Raw genomic sequence first — 17330 nt, 5'->3', positions numbered from 1 at the left:
AAAAGTGTTTAATTTACTAAAATAATACGGATCAAATATCTGCAAAGTTAAGTTTCAGTTTCTGTTTAATTTACTCGTTAGCCTACTTAATGCTTTTTGCATTAAGAGCTTTTCTGCTCTGATCTCTCTTTCCGTTTTTTGTCCCTCTCTTATTTTCTAACCCGATTTTATTTGTGCTTTGGGAGGATGAATAGAGAGTGAGAAAGAGATGCCATGCCTGAACCAAACCATTGTTTATATGTATGATTTTTAGACCAGCAAAGAAAACGGGGTGATTGGTGTTAAGTTTCTTTCAATTATAGTAAATCATCCCATAATGTGTCCAGAAGGTGTTTGTTGTTTGTGTTGTATGTCAATGTTTATCATGGAAAATTCCTCTTCAAACTACATATGAAGTAAGAACTAGTTTACCCACAACATTTGTATTTGACTTATATATATCACATGCAAATAGTGTCTCGTTCCTCCTGTGGAATTTGCATATATTTGAATTAGGTAATACGCATACATTTGCAAACAACTGCACCCTTTCTATGCAAATGTGCCCAATTGCAAAAACAGTGCAATCCCCAAAGATCAGTCTAAATAGGTACATGCAGTTACAGTGAATGTACGGTAAATGATATGTATTTTGGGAAATAGTGGCAGGATGCAAGGACAATTGTGTCATGAAATATAATGAAGAAAGCTACATGTCATATATGAAAATACATGAGAAAAAACATGAATTAAATTGATTTAGCCTATATAAATAAACAAATGATTTCTTCTCTCTCTCTTTTCCCAAATCCTGCGCTTACAGTTTTTCCTCCCCACTCTCTTAATTGCCTTTGGGAGGTTTGGGTGGAAGTGGCCCTCTGGGCAGACCTCTGGTGCAGGCTGCCTCTCACCCCTCACAACCGACACATTGGCTTCAAGCACATTTATACTTTGCCACTTAACTGCAATCAGATGCAAAAACAAGTTGTACAGACATTCATGGCTCCCAGAAGAATGGCTTTTGTGATCCTGACCTTTCCTCTATCGCCACCATCTTAGCAACTGATAGATAAGCCTTCATTTAGAACCATTAGTTCCAATTTGTATTTGAGTTTATGACCACACACCTGCAAAACAAAGACATTTCATCAGACTCAACTGCACTTTGTGTTTAATGATAGTTAGCAAGTGTTAGCATGTTAACACCCTTAACTCAAACATAAACATGGTAGATATTTCTACTAAGCATTGGTATGTTTGCATTTTCCCTGTGAGCATGTTAGCATGCTAATGTGAGCATTCAGCACCGCTGTGTACAGCCTCACAGAGCAGCTAGCATGGCTTTAATCTCTCAGTGTGATGCATCCTCTTGCTAGAAAATACCAAACAGTGAATTGAACAAATGCCTTTTAAAGAAAACTATTGAGTAATCACCTCTTCATTGTATACAGTTATGTCTGTCTAAAATGCCCATCACTCCATTTTATTAGATATTTGAATGAAATCATGAGAATTGGCAAATTAGTTGAGTTATGGCCAAAAATGTGTTTTATGAGGTCCCAGTGACCTTTGACCACCACAATCTAATTAGTGTGCTGCAGAAAATGTAACACACCCGGCAACCAACTGCACAAAATGGACGACTAACGACTACAGCAGACAGCTGAAAACAGTTTTTTGTATAACACAGTATGATGCATATATCAATAGCATTCAAATCATAGGAAAGAGTCACAACATGACAGTGAAGATGTCACTATAGGATAATTGCCTTTTGGATTATAATTTTGATCGGTATAAAAAAAGAACGTTGTAGAGCAAGAGAGACTACAGATAAGCGTTGTGATATTCTCCCCATTCACATTCGCTTGTATACGTAGATGACTTTTTGACAGGAAGGACAGCGATGCTCCACATCTTGACAGGCCTCAACGCAGAACGGGATACAACAGCAGAGAAAACACCTGCAGGTGAAAACCAGGTATTAATTGGAATTTCAATTTTAAAAAAGTATTTTTTTTGTACTTTTTGTAGATAAAAACTAGACAAGTTTCTCTTCAAAAAGGTGTTTTTACCCAAAGATGGCGAGGCCACCACAGACGGCCCAGGTCAGCAGGCCGGCAGTGTGCTCTGTGTTGGTGATCACTGTCTGCTGGCAGTGGGGGCACACAGTTTGTCCTGGGACTTCATGTAGTGCCGGTGTTACTACCAGGTGAGTCACTGAGGAAATGCACAGCACAAAAAATTCAGGATTTATCTCCATATTCTTTAGTCTCCATATTCACTTGTACAAGATAACTGGAGGTTAATAGTTCCCCTTTTTTAGGTAATAACTAATGTTGTTTTTCATAATGCATTATGTAATAATATGTGGTCAGCAAGTCAGACATTTCTGTTGTTATTTTAGACTTTTCAGTCTTAGATGTCATTACCAGATTTGAGGATGAAATGTACTGACTGCACTGACTCAGCAAGACCAGCAGAGGCCGCCAACAGCACAGCAACTGTAACTTGATACATCTAAACTGCACTTTAAAATATACATTTGAGGGAAACAATTTTAAACATGTAGTAAACGAACAATACATCAGAAACAAACACTACAAAACTACTTTGTTAGGTTTAGTAAAGAACTCCATGGTTTGGCTTAAAATTACTACAAAATTGAAACAAAACAAAACAAAAACTCAACAAAAGTACTTTGTTAGCTTCAGGCATCAAAACTAGTAAGTAACTTCGTTCACATGGGACACAAAAAGCAATCTCCTGTATTAAAGTGATTCATCCACCACCCAGATCTCCTCCCTATGCAAAATTCCGTGGACTCAATTGAAACTTATTTGCAAAACACCAAAAGCAACAGTCTCACCTGTTGTGGCAGGTGCACCCGGGCCCGGAGCATAAGCAACACCTGGTAGATAAAAACACAATTTACTAAAGCAGGAAAGGATGGTTCAGAACAGATATTTCCATAAATCATCTATAACTGGCTTTACATAAAATACATGTATGTGTGAAGTGTGTATATATATATATATATATATATATTATTATTATTATTATTATTATTATTATTTATTTATTTATTTATTTGTTGTCATACAGCCAAAGCTTAAAAACAAAGGTCCATTTGTTTTAAACATTAAGGTGTTGCTAGGTCGTAGATGGGCAAAATTAGCTAGGGGTAACAGTATCAGCTTTTAACCGGGTCAGACACAGACCTCCCTGATAAACACCAGGTGGAGGCGCTCCAGGCGAGAGGCCCGGCTGAGGGTACATCCCTGGCTGTGGCACTGCACCCCCATAGTTCATAGGTGGCCCAGGGTACGGTGGAGCTGATTCATGTGGTGGGTATCCTTTTTCCATCTTCAGAAATCTCTACTGCATATAAGATATGAGTATTATTATTTTCTTTAGTTGATCAACAGGCTTTAAAAAAGGTAATAAGCAAAAAGTACAAACTTAGTTATAAATGTAAGGCATTGTATTCTATTGCTGCCACAAAAAATACAAACAGTATGTGAACACTTTTCATTACATAGTGACATAGTGATAGCGCGAGAAAGTGGAAAAGCTTTAATATAAACTGGAGCCAAACTAAATGTTGTACTGTAACCAAGCATGCATCAACAGTTTCATAGGTTTGGTTAGAAATGCAGCCAGATACAAAAAAAAAATATTTCACAAATGTAGATGAGAGCAAAAGAGGGTTTAGAAGCAAACCGTAACACCTCACACACATTTCCAGTTATAAACATATCTCCAAAATGTTTTTAAGAAATGATCAGATGGATCTGGTTGATTGAGGTCAGATCAGATTTATTGATTTAACTCATGAACAGCAGCAACAGGAAGTGAATTGACTTCTGTGTACTAACTGACATTTCAAGAGGATCTACACACTTTAACCATACGTTTCACATCCTCTTTACAAGCCACACTGACGTGAACATCTGCAACAGCAAATCTATTATTTGCTCTACCATCTCCTGAGACAAATATGTGGCTATCTAGCTGCTACAATAAATGCTTCAGTATGTTCACCAGCTGTTAGGTGCTGGGCGGGTAGTGTACCGTGGTCCTTTTTTGTTTGTTTGAGCAAACGTACTTTATTACTTTCCACCACTGGGGAAAACTAAGTATATTAAAGTATAAATATGGAGACATGTCAAACTGTAGTATTGCTACAGAATGTCTTGGTGTGTGGCAGGCGGATGGAAGTCATTTGCTAAGTGGGGGAGGCGTGGGGCAGTACAGCTTGCGTTTAAAAGCTCTTTGCACTGATAATGCTGTTTTGTACTTGTCCAGATCCATTAGAGCCTCTTTCAGTGAAGGAAACCAACATGCTTTATTGCGTTATTTTGAGAACAGAAAAAGGCTGCAACGTAAACGGATCATTCTCAACAAGCCCAGCCAGTCCCTGCAAGACTTCCTGATTCTCATCATAAATCAATTAGAGCAACATGAGCCACGCACATTAATTCACCACAGCATTGTACTTGTGCCTCGCCCTGTTTTTTTTGCTCAGTGTGTCTGAATAAGCTTTACATAACCAATTTATTCACTACCTTCATGTTCTTTGCATTGCTTTGCTTTTTTACAGTGGTTGAATAATATCAGCTAAATAAGGTCAATGTCCACAATCATACAACCTTTACACCATCGCAACAGTAGATAGTAACTACATAAGTTTAAAATAAGATTTACCTACCTGTTATTTTCCATCAAAATAAAAGAGAAAGTTACCCACCCTCTCTGTTGGAGCCTGGTACTCGGTGAGGTAGGAAGAATCACGGTGAAGCCAGGGGAGATGGAAGCAGGATAGAGGAAAGTATTTCCTGTTTTTCTACAACGTAATGGAGGGACTACAGTCCCAGCTTCATGCCCCCTCCCTCTTTCCCCTCCCTTTAACTCCATGTGACTGGGTGGGTCTAAAGAGAATTAACAGAATAAATATGACAGTGTTTGTTCAATATTGTTCAAATAATGACCAGTACGGCAATATGAGTTATGAATACAGAGCTCAGCGAAAAGAGGGGCAAAGAGACGGGTTGTTTGCTGAGAACAAAGTATTCTTTGTTGGCCGAACATAATGTGTCATATCATTGATCTGTCACCGCTTCAGTTAGCAAACCTCGAAAAAATGTAAGAACACATACATTCAGTACATTGATAATACTAAACACTGTAACTGAGCCTACTTAAGGTGAAAAGACAGTTCATTCTGTTTAGATGAACAGAAAGAAATGTCCCATTGTTTGTTTGTTTGTTTGTTTGTAAGACACAGACTATTAACCAACCTATCCTATACTGACCATTTATGTCGTTTCCTGTCAGCCAGACCTCTAGCGTTCTGTGGGCTGCTGCTATCTCAGTCTGACTCACGTAATGAGAAACATGTGAGGGATATAAAATACAAAACCCGCCCCCATTCTTCACACAAAAAAAAAAAAAACTTTCCACAACTTTTTTTCCTTTTACAATCCTGTCAAACACCATGTGTACAATCTATCTGCCTTGTTTTTTGTTCACGATAGCAAAGGAAATGTCCTACATCTTAGCAATGAATCAACATTGGATAGTGGACAAGATGACAACAGTTCATCAGCAGTGTCTTAGCCCCAAACATGCATGCTGGCTGTGTTCCATCAGTTAGGGCGACCGCCCACACAGCTTCTTTCAGATGGCACATCAGGCTGCTGCAACGCTCAATGAGGCTGATGCCTTCTCGAGGTGCAAAGCTGGGTGATTATTCATGCCACTGCGCAAGAAGGTGAAAAGACACAAGACAGACCTGCTGTTTATCACCACTCTCCAAATACTTCTGCAAAAGATGCTGTGGAGATAAATATTTATGTTGGAAGCAGCACAGTATTTGCAAATGCAAGCAGTGCAAGTGTTTCCCTTCTTTACACCACAGTCGACCCAACTGATGCAACTAGTTTGCCAGAACATGACACATTACATCATGTGGATGCTTTTAGAGGACAGTGCGTTGTAACGTTCCACACAGAAAGCATCTCTGGGATGGAGTACTCTAGTCTTGATGATACCGGGCCTCTCTCTCAGGAAATGTCTTTTGAATCAGTCTTGCCTCCCTCGATGGAGGTGTTGCAGGAACAAGCCAGCCAGAGAGAAAGAGTGAAGAATATGATTGTTGTTCATCGTGGACAGATTCTTAGAGAACTTATTGTGTGTTTTCTGAGGAAAGTATCATGGAGGATAACGTTTACTCTCAAGTTGTTCTTCCCGATGGAAAGCTTGAAAAGGCTGTGGATGATGGTGGTGTTTTGAGGGATACTGTCAGAATTTTGAAATTAACTTTTCTGAGCAGTGCACTATGGGAAATGCCTTCAAAGTGCGATACCTACGTCATGATTTTGGTATACAGGAATGGGAAAGCGTAGGAAGAGTACACTACCTTCCTGTAAAACTTGCACCTGTACTCCTGGATCAAGCTGTTTTTTGGGCTTTGTGGAGAGCGATCTTGTGGACTGCTTTTTCAAGTATGTGTCGGAGTCTGAGCGAGCGATTTTTGAATCTTGTCGTTTACATTCTGAAAGTGTTGACCTTGAAGAATTGTTGGAAATCATGGATATTCACAACTGCCGGAGGCTTTCAACAGCAGACAGCATTGAGCAAATCTTGAGGGAGCTTGCTCACCAAAAACTGATTCAAGAGCCTGCTTTTGTGATTGAACAGTGGAGCAACATGGTCGCACCTGTTAGATCAGAGCTGAAAGGGATTGCAGCTAAAACCAACATCATGAAAGATCACCAGATCAATGACTTACCCCAGTAACCAGAATGCCCAGGACAAACTAATTATCAAGTATGTAAGTGAGAGTCAGACACCCAGCATCTCTCCCTTTTCCTTAGAAGTTGGACTGGATCAGACTTGTTCACAGGAAATAACATCACTGTCAGCTTCACACAACAACAACAACAACAACAACAACAACAACAACAACAACAGGTATTTCAGAGAAGACCTGTTGCTCACACATGTGGCTGTTACTTGGAGTTGCCCGTTAGTTAACTACCCAGATTTTCGACATGAAATGAACAAAGTTTTACAAAGCAATGTGTGGGTAATGGACATTGTCTAAGCTCCAAAGATTTTAGCCAACAGGAACTGGACTGCCATCAGAGGTTCATGTTTAGACACACTCACTTCGCAAGATCAGCCACCATCGCTCAAACCATCCAATAACTGCAGCAATATTCAAACAATTCCATGCAACCAACACTTTTGATGAATCTATCTGTAACCATGACACTGACCAGATGTTTCCAGTTGCTGTTCAATGAAGGTTGCCACCTCAGCCACATTGGTTTTATTCTTTCTACGCCAGAGCTGCTTCTTGCAGAAAATCCTTTCAAGGGTGCGTTTGCTTCGTACAATCCCACGTGAAACAACAAGAAGTATTTTAGCATCTGTTGTAAAGTTTGAAGTCTTCAATATACTCACAATCCATTTCTGTCAAATGGATAACCTATGCCAAAGAGCTTCTTCAATGACTGCTGTGTTTAAGTATCTTATAATTTTGACTTTCTATCTAATAATTTCTCTTTTTTTTTGTAAATAAAAAAAACTTTATTTATGTTTATTTTATTGTATCTTTTTGCTGCGGAAATGGGCTTCCATAAACACGAGAGTGATGAGGATGTCAATACAAAAGGTCTGTACACCTTTAACAAGAGGTCTGATAAGTAAATCACCTGAGGGTGTATAATATATATGGAGGGCCTTTAAAGGCGAACTAAGGATCTGTTGTGTCATAGAGAAGTTGCATCAGTTGAATTGCTGCCTGTTATACAAATTGCAAAACTGTCAGAATCTGTGAAATGTCCCATTCCAGAAAATGTTGTAGTTTCCACACTAGTACTTATTGTACAGACTCACTTCCCTTGGCACATTCATGTTATTACAAAACAAAATGAATCATTCAAAGTTCATTGAAGTTCTATTCTGTCCTAGCAGGTTTTTTCTGCCGCTCATTCTTTCAGTTATGAGTTCCAAGGAAACATGACACACACTGTTTCGCAATACTGGAAATTCCTCAGTATCCATTTAATCCTGACATCGTCTCCCACACACTACATGAAAACACATATGACTTTAACACATGAAGGCCTGATGAAAGTCAGGAGGTGGTTGAGGATGAGAGGTCACAGGACTATCACAAGGACATTACCCGTCACATCTGGAATGCACTTACGCTTCAGCCACGCTGACATGATTACAGGCGGACGTGGGAAGGAAATCCAGAGAAAATAACTGTGTATTTTTCATATATGGCCACTGGAGGTCGGCAGAATCGCAACATTATGTTTAAATCTAGGTTTCGTTTCTTCCTTCACAGAGAGAGCAGAATGTGGGGTCATTTCAAGGACACTTCAGCAGGAGGAATACCAGAACACACAGCGTCTCTCATGATGCCACATCCAAGAATACTGACAAGTTGCTCTTTATCATATGTTCTTCTGGGTCAGCTACTAGCACTTTTCTCTGTTACTTAGATACTTGGTTATTGAAGTATCACAGGCAGATGTAATACTCTTTGTGACTGCTGAAGTAGTGTTTCAGCGTGCTTTACTACATCTTTCTGTTTCTTCTGTTGTTGTTTCTGCTACGTATAAGTAGGGTATAAAATAGCATTAAATCATGATGGTCTTCACAGTTCAGCAATCACTGTTTGCCTCAATTATATCACTATTTCACAGTTGTGAAGTAGCCCAGAAACACAACACTATGTCAAGACTGATGTTGCTGATAACAACAACAACAACAACAACAACAGGAAAACAGACTGGGCCGAGCTTTGACCTTAAGACCAAGCAGGGAGCATCATCAGTTCATGTTAATTTAATTTATCCCAGATTATGGGAGAAAACAGTGAAACCTTAAAAAGAATGAAAGGGATATCATGAGTGTAGCTTTTGGTAGGACTTCATATGACGCAAGAGCATAGATGTCATCACCCAGCAGTAGGGAGCTGTACAGAGGGGCAAGTTTGTCAAAAGGGTCTTGTTGTCCACACACTTCTTGTTATAACTCTCCTTTAAAAAAATAGAAGGATAATAAAACATGACTGTAAACGCTTTTTAAATGTTTTTTTTTTCTTTTTCGAGAACTATGAATCACTTAAATGTGCAATTCAATACAAGCACACCCAAGACGTACTCCCATTTTTACTATTCTCACCTACTGTGGTAATAAGTAGTACAATAGTAAAGGGAGATTCATTGTTGTACAATATGGAATACACTAAGGTTTTACAGTCAGGAGTACTGCAAGAACAAGCCAGAGAAATATTTTGGCAGTTTTCATGGATCCTTGATGGGATGCTGGGCACATTCAGGATATGTATAGTACTGTACACTGCGTTTGGACCCTGGAGAAGACGAACCCATTATCCAACAGGTAGATGTCTTTAAGGACAGCCACACACAAAAATAGAGATCGTCTTAGCTCTTTCCTTTCAGTGAACTTTCTTATAGAAACCAAATCTGTCTCTCTCCAGCTTGTCATCCGTTTCTCTGTGTCTTCAATCTTTCATTCCAGTTTCCTTTCACACCGTACCATCTATACAAGTGTCTGCTAAATAAATGGTGTTCTGAGTGTGAAAGATTAGCGACTGTGAAGAAGGGACAAAGGAGGGACAGAAGAGAGGAGGAGGGCTGAATAACAGGACCATCAATCAAAAATACAGTCTGTGGTCCAATAGGAGGTGACAAAAAGTGGGTTTTAGTCAGTTTGACACTTGTCAGCGTCAGGGTTTCAAAGAAAGGATGGTGTTAACAGTTAATGTAAAATAATCCACAGTGGCAGCAGTTTACTATTGAAAAATCTGTAGAATCTATTAATTCACATTTTGTACTTGTGAGGGTTACAGCATGGCACGGCTGACTTTCTATACTGTGATCCACAGGGGGAGCAAGAGAGTGGAGCAAGTAGTGCAAGATGACTTCCAGCGGCTGCCAAAACCAAACCCCCTCGAGCCTTTTTGCTTTCCAACCTTTACTCATAAGTCATAACTGGATATTTAATGACTCCGTCCTTGAATAGCCCCAGCTCCACTTTTACAAAAACACAGAGATGTCCGAGGGGGAAGTTCGCATAATGATGGTGGGTCGAGTTTGGCTACTGGGTCGAGTTCAAATCTCAGTTCAGTACCATTCATGCTATTCAAGTACTGTATGTGGAATGCAGCAATCTCTTAATAATGTCAATGGAAGCAACGTATCTTTCTCTTTGTGCCTAGACAGCGTCCACTATCAGTATTATCACAATTATCGTGAATACAGTGTTTGTTATTCTTTTCATTTGCGCAAACATTAACAACTGGGGTTACTAGTGCAGAGCCCGTCCTGAGCAGGACAATTAGTTAGATAGAATAGCTGCATAAGCTGTGTGTTGTTTTGTTTTTTTACTTATTTAGTCATAAAGGCAACCTGTGCTTTATGCTGTACAAGGTGACATAAGGAAACAGTGAGTAGGCTATTGTGTTGACAAAAGCGGAACACCCAACAGGACAATGTCTGGCAGTTGAGATTGTAGCATTGCAGAAGTAGTTTAATTGCTCATATCTAGTTTGTGTAATTACTTTTATTCTTATACTAGTAGTTTTGTCCAAGGAATCAAGTGGCAATTTTTTTTTTTTTAAATGGAGAAAGCATTAAACAGCCTATTAATCCGTTTGAGGTAAAGGTCTTATTCTGAACTCCCTTAATGGATTTATTCCATTTGGAAGTTAAATAGCTCGTGTGTGTGTGTGTGTGTGTGTGTGTGTGTGTGTGTGTGTGTGTGTGTGTGTGTGTGTGTGTGTGTGTGTGTGTGTGTGTGTGTGTAAAACTGGTTTCAATTTGGATAAGTATAGTTCATAGAGATGATTAGTCCATGTCTTAAAAAGCAAAACATATATCCTATCTTCATCTTTCTTCCTTTGCAGTATCTTACACCTATATTTAAAATCCAGTGGAAGACTAATACCATCTCCTATACTGCATTTCTCACATTTTTCACTTAGGCCTAATTCCTCTTAAACCTCCTGTAACACATTTACAGATTTGAACTATTGATGTGTGGGCAAAGCGCTAAGTTAGCAAACATGATGGATGAGAAATACTGTGAAGTGAGAGGCTGTGTCATAAGGTGCAGTTCCTCTTAAACACAACTGCTGTAAAATATCAGAATTATTTTATTGACCACATGCACACATCTGATAAGCACACACAGATACTGTCCTCCTACACAAACACTCCGTAGAGCTCATGCACTTGCGCATTAGATGTTTGATTAGCGGCCATTATAGGGAGGTCTGAACGGGTGGAATGAAGGGAGAGGCCAAAGATTTCACATTCATCATACTTTCGTCATGCGGGCAGCACTGACAGGAGGAGAGGTGAGAACTGACGAAAACCAAAGAGCTATTTAAAACAATATAAGGAAGAGACAAGTTGGTGAAAAGAGATAATCTATAGTTCTATCCAGAACCACAGTAAACTGAGCACAGGATTACAACCACCATGGTTACACTGGACATCAGGACGCTGGTGGTGCGGATACTGGAGGTGATCCTCACCTGTATCTCCTTCAGCCTGGTGGCATCAGTGGGCCACAGCACGGCGTCCTTCTGGACGTGGTGCATGTTCACCTGGTGCTTCTGCTTCTGCGTCACCATCCTCATACTAGTCCTGGAACTCACCAGCCTGAGCGCCAAGCTGCCCATCTCCTGGGATGACTTCACGACCGCTTTTGCCATGTTGGCTACTCTAATGGTGGGTGCCCTTTTATACTCTCTTGTTATTTATCTTCGTCTACAGATGCTTTTTTTAACTTACAAATTTGTCGCAGATTATTGGTGAAATACATTAGTGATTCGCCACTGACATTGCTCTCATTGGGAATATTAAAGTACATTTTTTACAGTAGAAAATACATTTTAACTATATAAGCTTTAAACGACCACAACACACAAGATCTTTTTTTTCCCAACCGCTAATGTAAACCTAAACAGACGGGTACTCAAGGCAGCCAAATCCACATCAACACAAAATGAAATGATGTGGTTGTTGAAAAAAAAATCAAACACTGGTTACAGGTCTGCATTCTTGAAATGGGAAGAGCTTTCATTAGGGTTATGTTGTTTTCTGTACCACTACAATTTTATGAAGAAACAGAATGACTATGGTGCACTCAGAATGCAAATCTCTACCGGGTGTGTCTGCAACCTTCAGTTAGACTGCAAGTGTATCACATGTTTTTTACTCACACTCTGTGCTCCGTCTCACGGGCGTAACCACCGCTTGGATGATGATGATTGCATTTACTATAAACTGGTGCTAAAGGATTAATATGGTTCGCAATTGTACTCATAATCACGTCAAACTAACTGCAAGAGAGTAATTTACAGAATGAATCATTTCACACTATATTTTTTACTTTTCTCTCATACAGGTGCTGGCAGCATCCATCATCTATCCCGTCTTCTTCACTTGCCCTAGCTGCGGCAAACAGATTGGTGCGAGTGTTACTTCCTGTCTGGCTTTTATCCTGTATGCCGCTGAGGTCGGGCTGCTCCGGGCTAAACCTGGAGAGATAAGTGGATTCCTGTCCACGGTCCCAGGCCTCCTCAAGGTTCTGGAGGCCTTCGTGGCCTGCATCATCTTCATCTGCTTGGACTACAACCAGTTCTCTAGGTTTCCAGGTCTCCAGTGGTGCGTTGCCGTATACTCCATTTGTTTCATTTTTGCCGTGCTCGTCATCGTTTTTACCATCTGCCGCCTTCTGACTCTCTTCCCCGCACCGTTTGACAAAGTCCTGACAGTCTGCAACGTGTTGGCAGTGTTGATGTACATCACCGCTGTGGTCATCTGGCCGTTGTACAGCTTCAAGAACAATCCCAGGCCGAGCTACTGCACGAATGGGATCAGATGTTCCTGGGATAACTTAGTGGTTATCACGTTCATGACCTGCTTTAACCTTGCTGCTTACATCGCTGATACCGTTTACTCTTTTAGGCTGGTGTTCTTTGTCAGCAGAACCTAGGTGGCAGTTATGTGTCATATTTCAGCTGTTGGAAGTCCACTAGGACTCAAAGAATGAACACGAGAGCAGGAGAATGGTATGCAAAGCATCTCTTGTACAACTTCTGTTAAGCATTTTGTATGCATATTCTTGTTGATCTCTGAAATATGAATGAAATGTAATAAAAGTGTGGATTTATAGTACATGCTTACATCACCATGGGTGTCACTATTATTCGGCTGATTCAGCACTTAAATAAATAAATAAATTACGACCATGAATGAATGACTCATAAATGAGCAATAGTTTAATGGGTAAATACTCAGTTTAATGGTTAAACGGTTACAGTGGGACCGCTCCTTTCCTTCTCAAAGTATGTTTGCAAAGGTGTGTCAAAGTGTGCATGCCGTGAAACACAGCAGCTATAGGTTTCAATCTCACAACTCCCCTCTCGCTATTCTGCTCTAAACAAACCTCTTACTGTCAAAAACGTATTCACCTCCCTGTGTTGCCATGTTTAACGAGGAAAGGAAAAAGAGGAGAGGCGGCTCTCATGTTCGTAAGTTTAGCCTCTCTCTAACAACATAACAAAAGCAAGTGAGTAATTGGTCAGGATTAAGGCCCGGTTTGCTAATCTTAGTGATAACGTGGGAGGTTACTCACATAACCTTTGACCAGTTGCTGCGCTCTAAAAAGTCAAAATGGAGACTCAATAGATATTATAATGATATTGTAAATATAGATTAAGGGAGTGAAAAAGAATCAGAGGATCAATGGAAGACAGAGACGATGGTATAATAAAATCTATTAAATGTTTCTTTGTATACTGCAGGGGATTTTTTTTAAAACTTTTTTTCCTCTTTAGTGCAATGAATAAAGAGAGTTTTCGTTGAACGTTTTGCTTTTGGTTAACACTGACGTAATGAATCACAATACTAAAGTAAATACATTAAAACATTGTGTAGTTTCTTGTCAATTTGGTGTGATGGTAGATTTTCTTCTTTTTTAAGTCTCTATTAAAAAGATAATTTTTTTTACCGGCCTGAAGTATAATCTTTGTACCATAAAATCCTTTATGTAAACTCTCCAATCTGTCCCACCCAAGAGCAATAAATGAAGTGAACTCAAGGTTAGGACAGGAGAGATTTTGCGTAGGATGTGACCTGCACGCCTCGTCATTGTGCTGGAGAACATGCACTGAGGACCAGAGTCCAGCGTGTGTGTCTTGATGTGAACATGATAACACTCAACCAGCATCCAATCCGTGGAGTGAAACAGAGCCATAAACTGCGCAGATAAGCCCGTGATGCTCTGTTTGAATACACACAACCACACTTTGAGTTTCAGTTTCAAAGCACACACCCGTTCGAGGCTCTACATGGATTTCTTCAACAGGATCTGGTTTGGAAAACATGGCCTTGCTGTACTGAGTAGAATCAACTGACTTCGGAAACAACATTTTTTCTTTTACATCCAACGGACTCATCCTGTCCAGTCATGATTGGCGTGGACTTACGGGCGCTCACCCAGCCTGTGGGCATTATGCGAATAATGGCGACCATCCTCACCTGTTTGTGTTTTAGCCTGGTGGCAACAGTGGGGCACGTCTCATCTCCCTACTGGGTGTGGTGCATGTTCACCTGGTGCTTCTGCTTCTTCTTCACCCTTCTAATTCTCATCCTGGAGTTCACAACTGTCAATACCAAGCTACCTTTCGCCTGGGATGACTTCACCACTGCCCTTGCTATGCTGGCGAGCCTCATGTACCTCTCTGCCTCCATAATGTACCCCGTCTTTTTCACCTGCAGCACCTGCCACCGCCAAATCGGTGCCTCCGTGGTGTCCTGGGTCTGCTTCGGGGTTTACGCAGGCGAGGTGGCTTTAACTCGCCTTCATCCGAGTGGGCAGAACAGCGGGTTCCTCTCGTCGTTGCCCGGCATCATGAAGATGCTGGAGACGTTCCTCGCCTGTCTCATCTTCACGTCCCTGGAGATAAGCCAGTTCTCCGGCTCTCCAGGACTGCAGTGGTGCGTGGCCGTGTACTGCTTGTGCTTCATCTTCGCTATCCTCATAATCCTGCTCTCCACTGGACGGCTGACCTCTTTTTTTCCATTCCCCTTTGACAAGCTTGTGATCGTCTACAACATTTTGGCAGCAGTGATGTATATGACAGCTATGGTGATCTGGCCACTGTATAGTTTCCGCGCCAATAAGAGACCCAGTACCTGTGGCCACATCTGTCCCTGGGATAAACTGGTGGTGGTCACCTTCATGACGATCCTCAACGCCATTGTTTACACCCTGGACACTGCCTACTCTATACGCCTTGTGTTCTGTGTTAGAGACCAGTGAGCTGCTGCTTATCAAAACTAACATGAACTGAGAACAATTTGAGTCCTGGGTTTGAATTATTGGGAACAGAAACAGATTTTTTGCCCAGTGCCAGTGTCAACTTTTAGTGTTTTCTTTAGAGAGATTAATTTTGTTGATGCTGAATGCAATATCATATATGTATCTTCTAATGCTTTTCACCAGATGTTCACAGAGATGAGTGACTACAATAATAAAATGTTGGGAGCCCAGTACACTATTGAAAAAAAAGTAGAGTTAGTTAATGAGTAAAACAGTATCACTGTTGTAAAAATATTAAATAGCCTGGTAGAACTTTGGACCCTGATACACAAAGTATTCAAACAGTGGAGGTAATAATACTGAGCTCACATTTCCGTTTATTATAGTGTCATAGTCAAATCATGTGTGTTTTCACTTTCATAATTGTCATCTCATTTGGGGATGCAACAACTTGCTGATTTAAGGAGTAGTTTGACATTTTGGGTAATATGCATATTAAATTAGATACCACTCTCATATCTGTACAGTAAATAAGTCACAAAGTTACTGCACCTGGCAGAGAAATAGTCTGAGCTCAGCACTCCTGGCGGATGATGTTACCTTCTTCAGAGCCAGGCTATAGCCGTTTCCCCTTGTTTCCAGTCGTTATGCTTAACTAAGCTAACCGGAAGTGTGTGGTAGCTTTGTGTTTATCATAAAGACATAAGGGTGGTATTGATTTTCTCATCTAAATATCGTGACAAGAAAGCAAATGAGAATATTTTCTGAAATGTCAGACTATTACTTTAATCCTAGTGGCATAAAAAGCCCTGTCTTGTGTTTTTTTGAGATAAAGTAATTGATACAGAACTGATCAATGTATGGGAATGTATGAAAACTGACAGGGAAACAGAGCATCCAATGAAAGATAAGATTCAATTCATGAGATAGAGCCTGAGACAGCAAGAGATTTCCAGACTTTGGAAGCATGTGTGGGAAAAGTGAAAAAGAAAATCCTTTAATCAACAGGCAGCTGGATTTGTTGCAAGGTGTTATCTTTCTTTTTTTCTTATTTAGCTTCTTTTCTTCCTCAGTGATGTGGCAGGCAGGAATGGAGATCTAAAAAAAAAAAGTGTGACGTCAATTCATTCTTTTCTTTTTTTTAACCAATTTAAAAAAAAAGGGACGTCACCCAAACCTCACTTGTAATCCCGCAGCTATTGTGCTCCCTGGCACACCAATCTGTGTGAGTGAACTCAAGTCAAAAGGAGCAACTGAAGCGTGGACATTTAGCTTTTCTTCTCATGTCAGTCTGTCAGAAAGACAGTGCACGTTTAGGTCAGTAGTCTATATCTGTCAGACATGTTGGCAAAGTGCAGACAGCAGAGTCTGCTTTGATTTGGATTACAGAAGGGACAAAAATGCAATTCACAGATGGGGACCATTTGCGCCAATAAAACAAGCCTATTGTGTCCATTACGTTTTATTTATTTAATTTTATTTTGCTTTGGTCCAATAGACATGTTGATAATCGTGACACGCAGCAATAAGTTAATTATTTTTAAGTTAAAAAAATTTGCGACAGTCAGCTTTAGTTCAAGGATCTGGATTTATTAGGACTATGTCGCTACTGTTTATTTTCTGAAAGCTTTTAAGATTGAAATGTTGGCTATAAATGCTGTAAAGATGAGTCCAAATGCAATTTCATTAAAATCTTCCTCTCTTTAAAAAGGTATATAAGTGCATATATTAGTGTGCAAAACATGTGTATTACAACTACATGTTTTACTAAATTGTCATTATAAATTTACAAGATTCTACGTGAGGTTATAGTTGTTGACGAATACATTAAATAAACACTTTTATTGGCTTACAATTACATTGTAGTGTGTTATTAACCATCTATTAAATGTTTACAAACTGTTAATGCAAAAACGGGGACCTAAAGTAAAAGTCAATATATTCAAATAAACTTTAATCATGTTTTA

At 40.0% G+C, this 17330-nt stretch overlaps 3 protein-coding genes across 4 annotated transcripts; 2 read left to right on the top strand and 1 right to left on the bottom strand.

Annotated features, from left to right (window-relative positions):
- Positions 1-1133: 1133 nt before the first annotated feature.
- On the bottom strand, positions 1134-4839 carry LOC137878197 (lipopolysaccharide-induced tumor necrosis factor-alpha factor homolog). Of its 2 annotated transcripts, none has more exons than XM_068718386.1 (5): positions 4730-4839; positions 3201-3360; positions 2849-2890; positions 2055-2199; positions 1134-1943 (listed from the first exon to the last, which is right to left on the bottom strand). In XM_068718386.1, exons 2-5 carry the CDS (start codon positions 3343-3345, stop codon positions 1838-1840), a joined length of 438 nt encoding a protein of 145 aa, XP_068574487.1. In that variant the 5' UTR covers positions 3346-3360; positions 4730-4839; the 3' UTR covers positions 1134-1837. The 2 variants fall into 2 exon arrangements, with proteins under 2 accessions (XP_068574487.1, XP_068574488.1); XM_068718387.1 differs by having other exon boundaries at positions 3201-3357; positions 4730-4838.
- A 6460-nt stretch (positions 4840-11299) lies between these two features.
- LOC137878335 (myeloid-associated differentiation marker-like) lies at positions 11300-13292 on the top strand. The gene is made up of 2 exons (XM_068718607.1): positions 11300-11762; positions 12442-13292. The coding sequence occupies exons 1-2, from the start codon at positions 11511-11513 to the stop codon at positions 13030-13032; spliced, it is 843 nt and encodes a 280-aa protein (XP_068574708.1). The 5' UTR covers positions 11300-11510; the 3' UTR covers positions 13033-13292.
- Positions 13293-14340: 1048 nt separating this feature from the next.
- Positions 14341-17330, top strand: LOC137878337 (myeloid-associated differentiation marker homolog). Its single transcript, XM_068718611.1, has one exon. It carries the CDS (start codon positions 14509-14511, stop codon positions 15361-15363), a length of 855 nt encoding a protein of 284 aa, XP_068574712.1. The 5' UTR covers positions 14341-14508; the 3' UTR covers positions 15364-17330.

The sequence above is a fragment of the Cebidichthys violaceus genome, unplaced genomic scaffold (assembly GCF_023349555.1).
Source record: "Cebidichthys violaceus isolate CVI_PGR_0920_01 unplaced genomic scaffold, fCebVio1.0.p SCAF_23, whole genome shotgun sequence".
Lineage (NCBI taxonomy): Eukaryota > Metazoa > Chordata > Actinopteri > Perciformes > Stichaeidae > Cebidichthys > Cebidichthys violaceus.
This window is presented reverse-complemented; position numbering and strand designations above follow the sequence as displayed.

Coding starts and splice junctions, on each gene's coding strand:
- LOC137878197 (XM_068718386.1), bottom strand. CDS start 3,345: ATGGAAAAAGGATACCCACCACATGAATCAGCTCCACCGTACCCTGGG. Junction 2,200..2,848: donor GGGTGCACCTGCCACAACAG/GTGAGACTGTTG, acceptor GCATTTCCTCAG/TGACTCACCTGGTAGTAACA. Junction 1,944..2,054: donor GGTGGCCTCGCCATCTTTGG/GTAAAAACACCT, acceptor TTTCACCTGCAG/GTGTTTTCTCTGCTGTTGTA.
- LOC137878335 (XM_068718607.1), top strand. CDS start 11,511: ATGGTTACACTGGACATCAGGACGCTGGTGGTGCGGATACTGGAGGTG. Junction 11,763..12,441: donor CCATGTTGGCTACTCTAATG/GTGGGTGCCCTT, acceptor TCTCTCATACAG/GTGCTGGCAGCATCCATCAT.
- LOC137878337 (XM_068718611.1), top strand. CDS start 14,509: ATGATTGGCGTGGACTTACGGGCGCTCACCCAGCCTGTGGGCATTATG.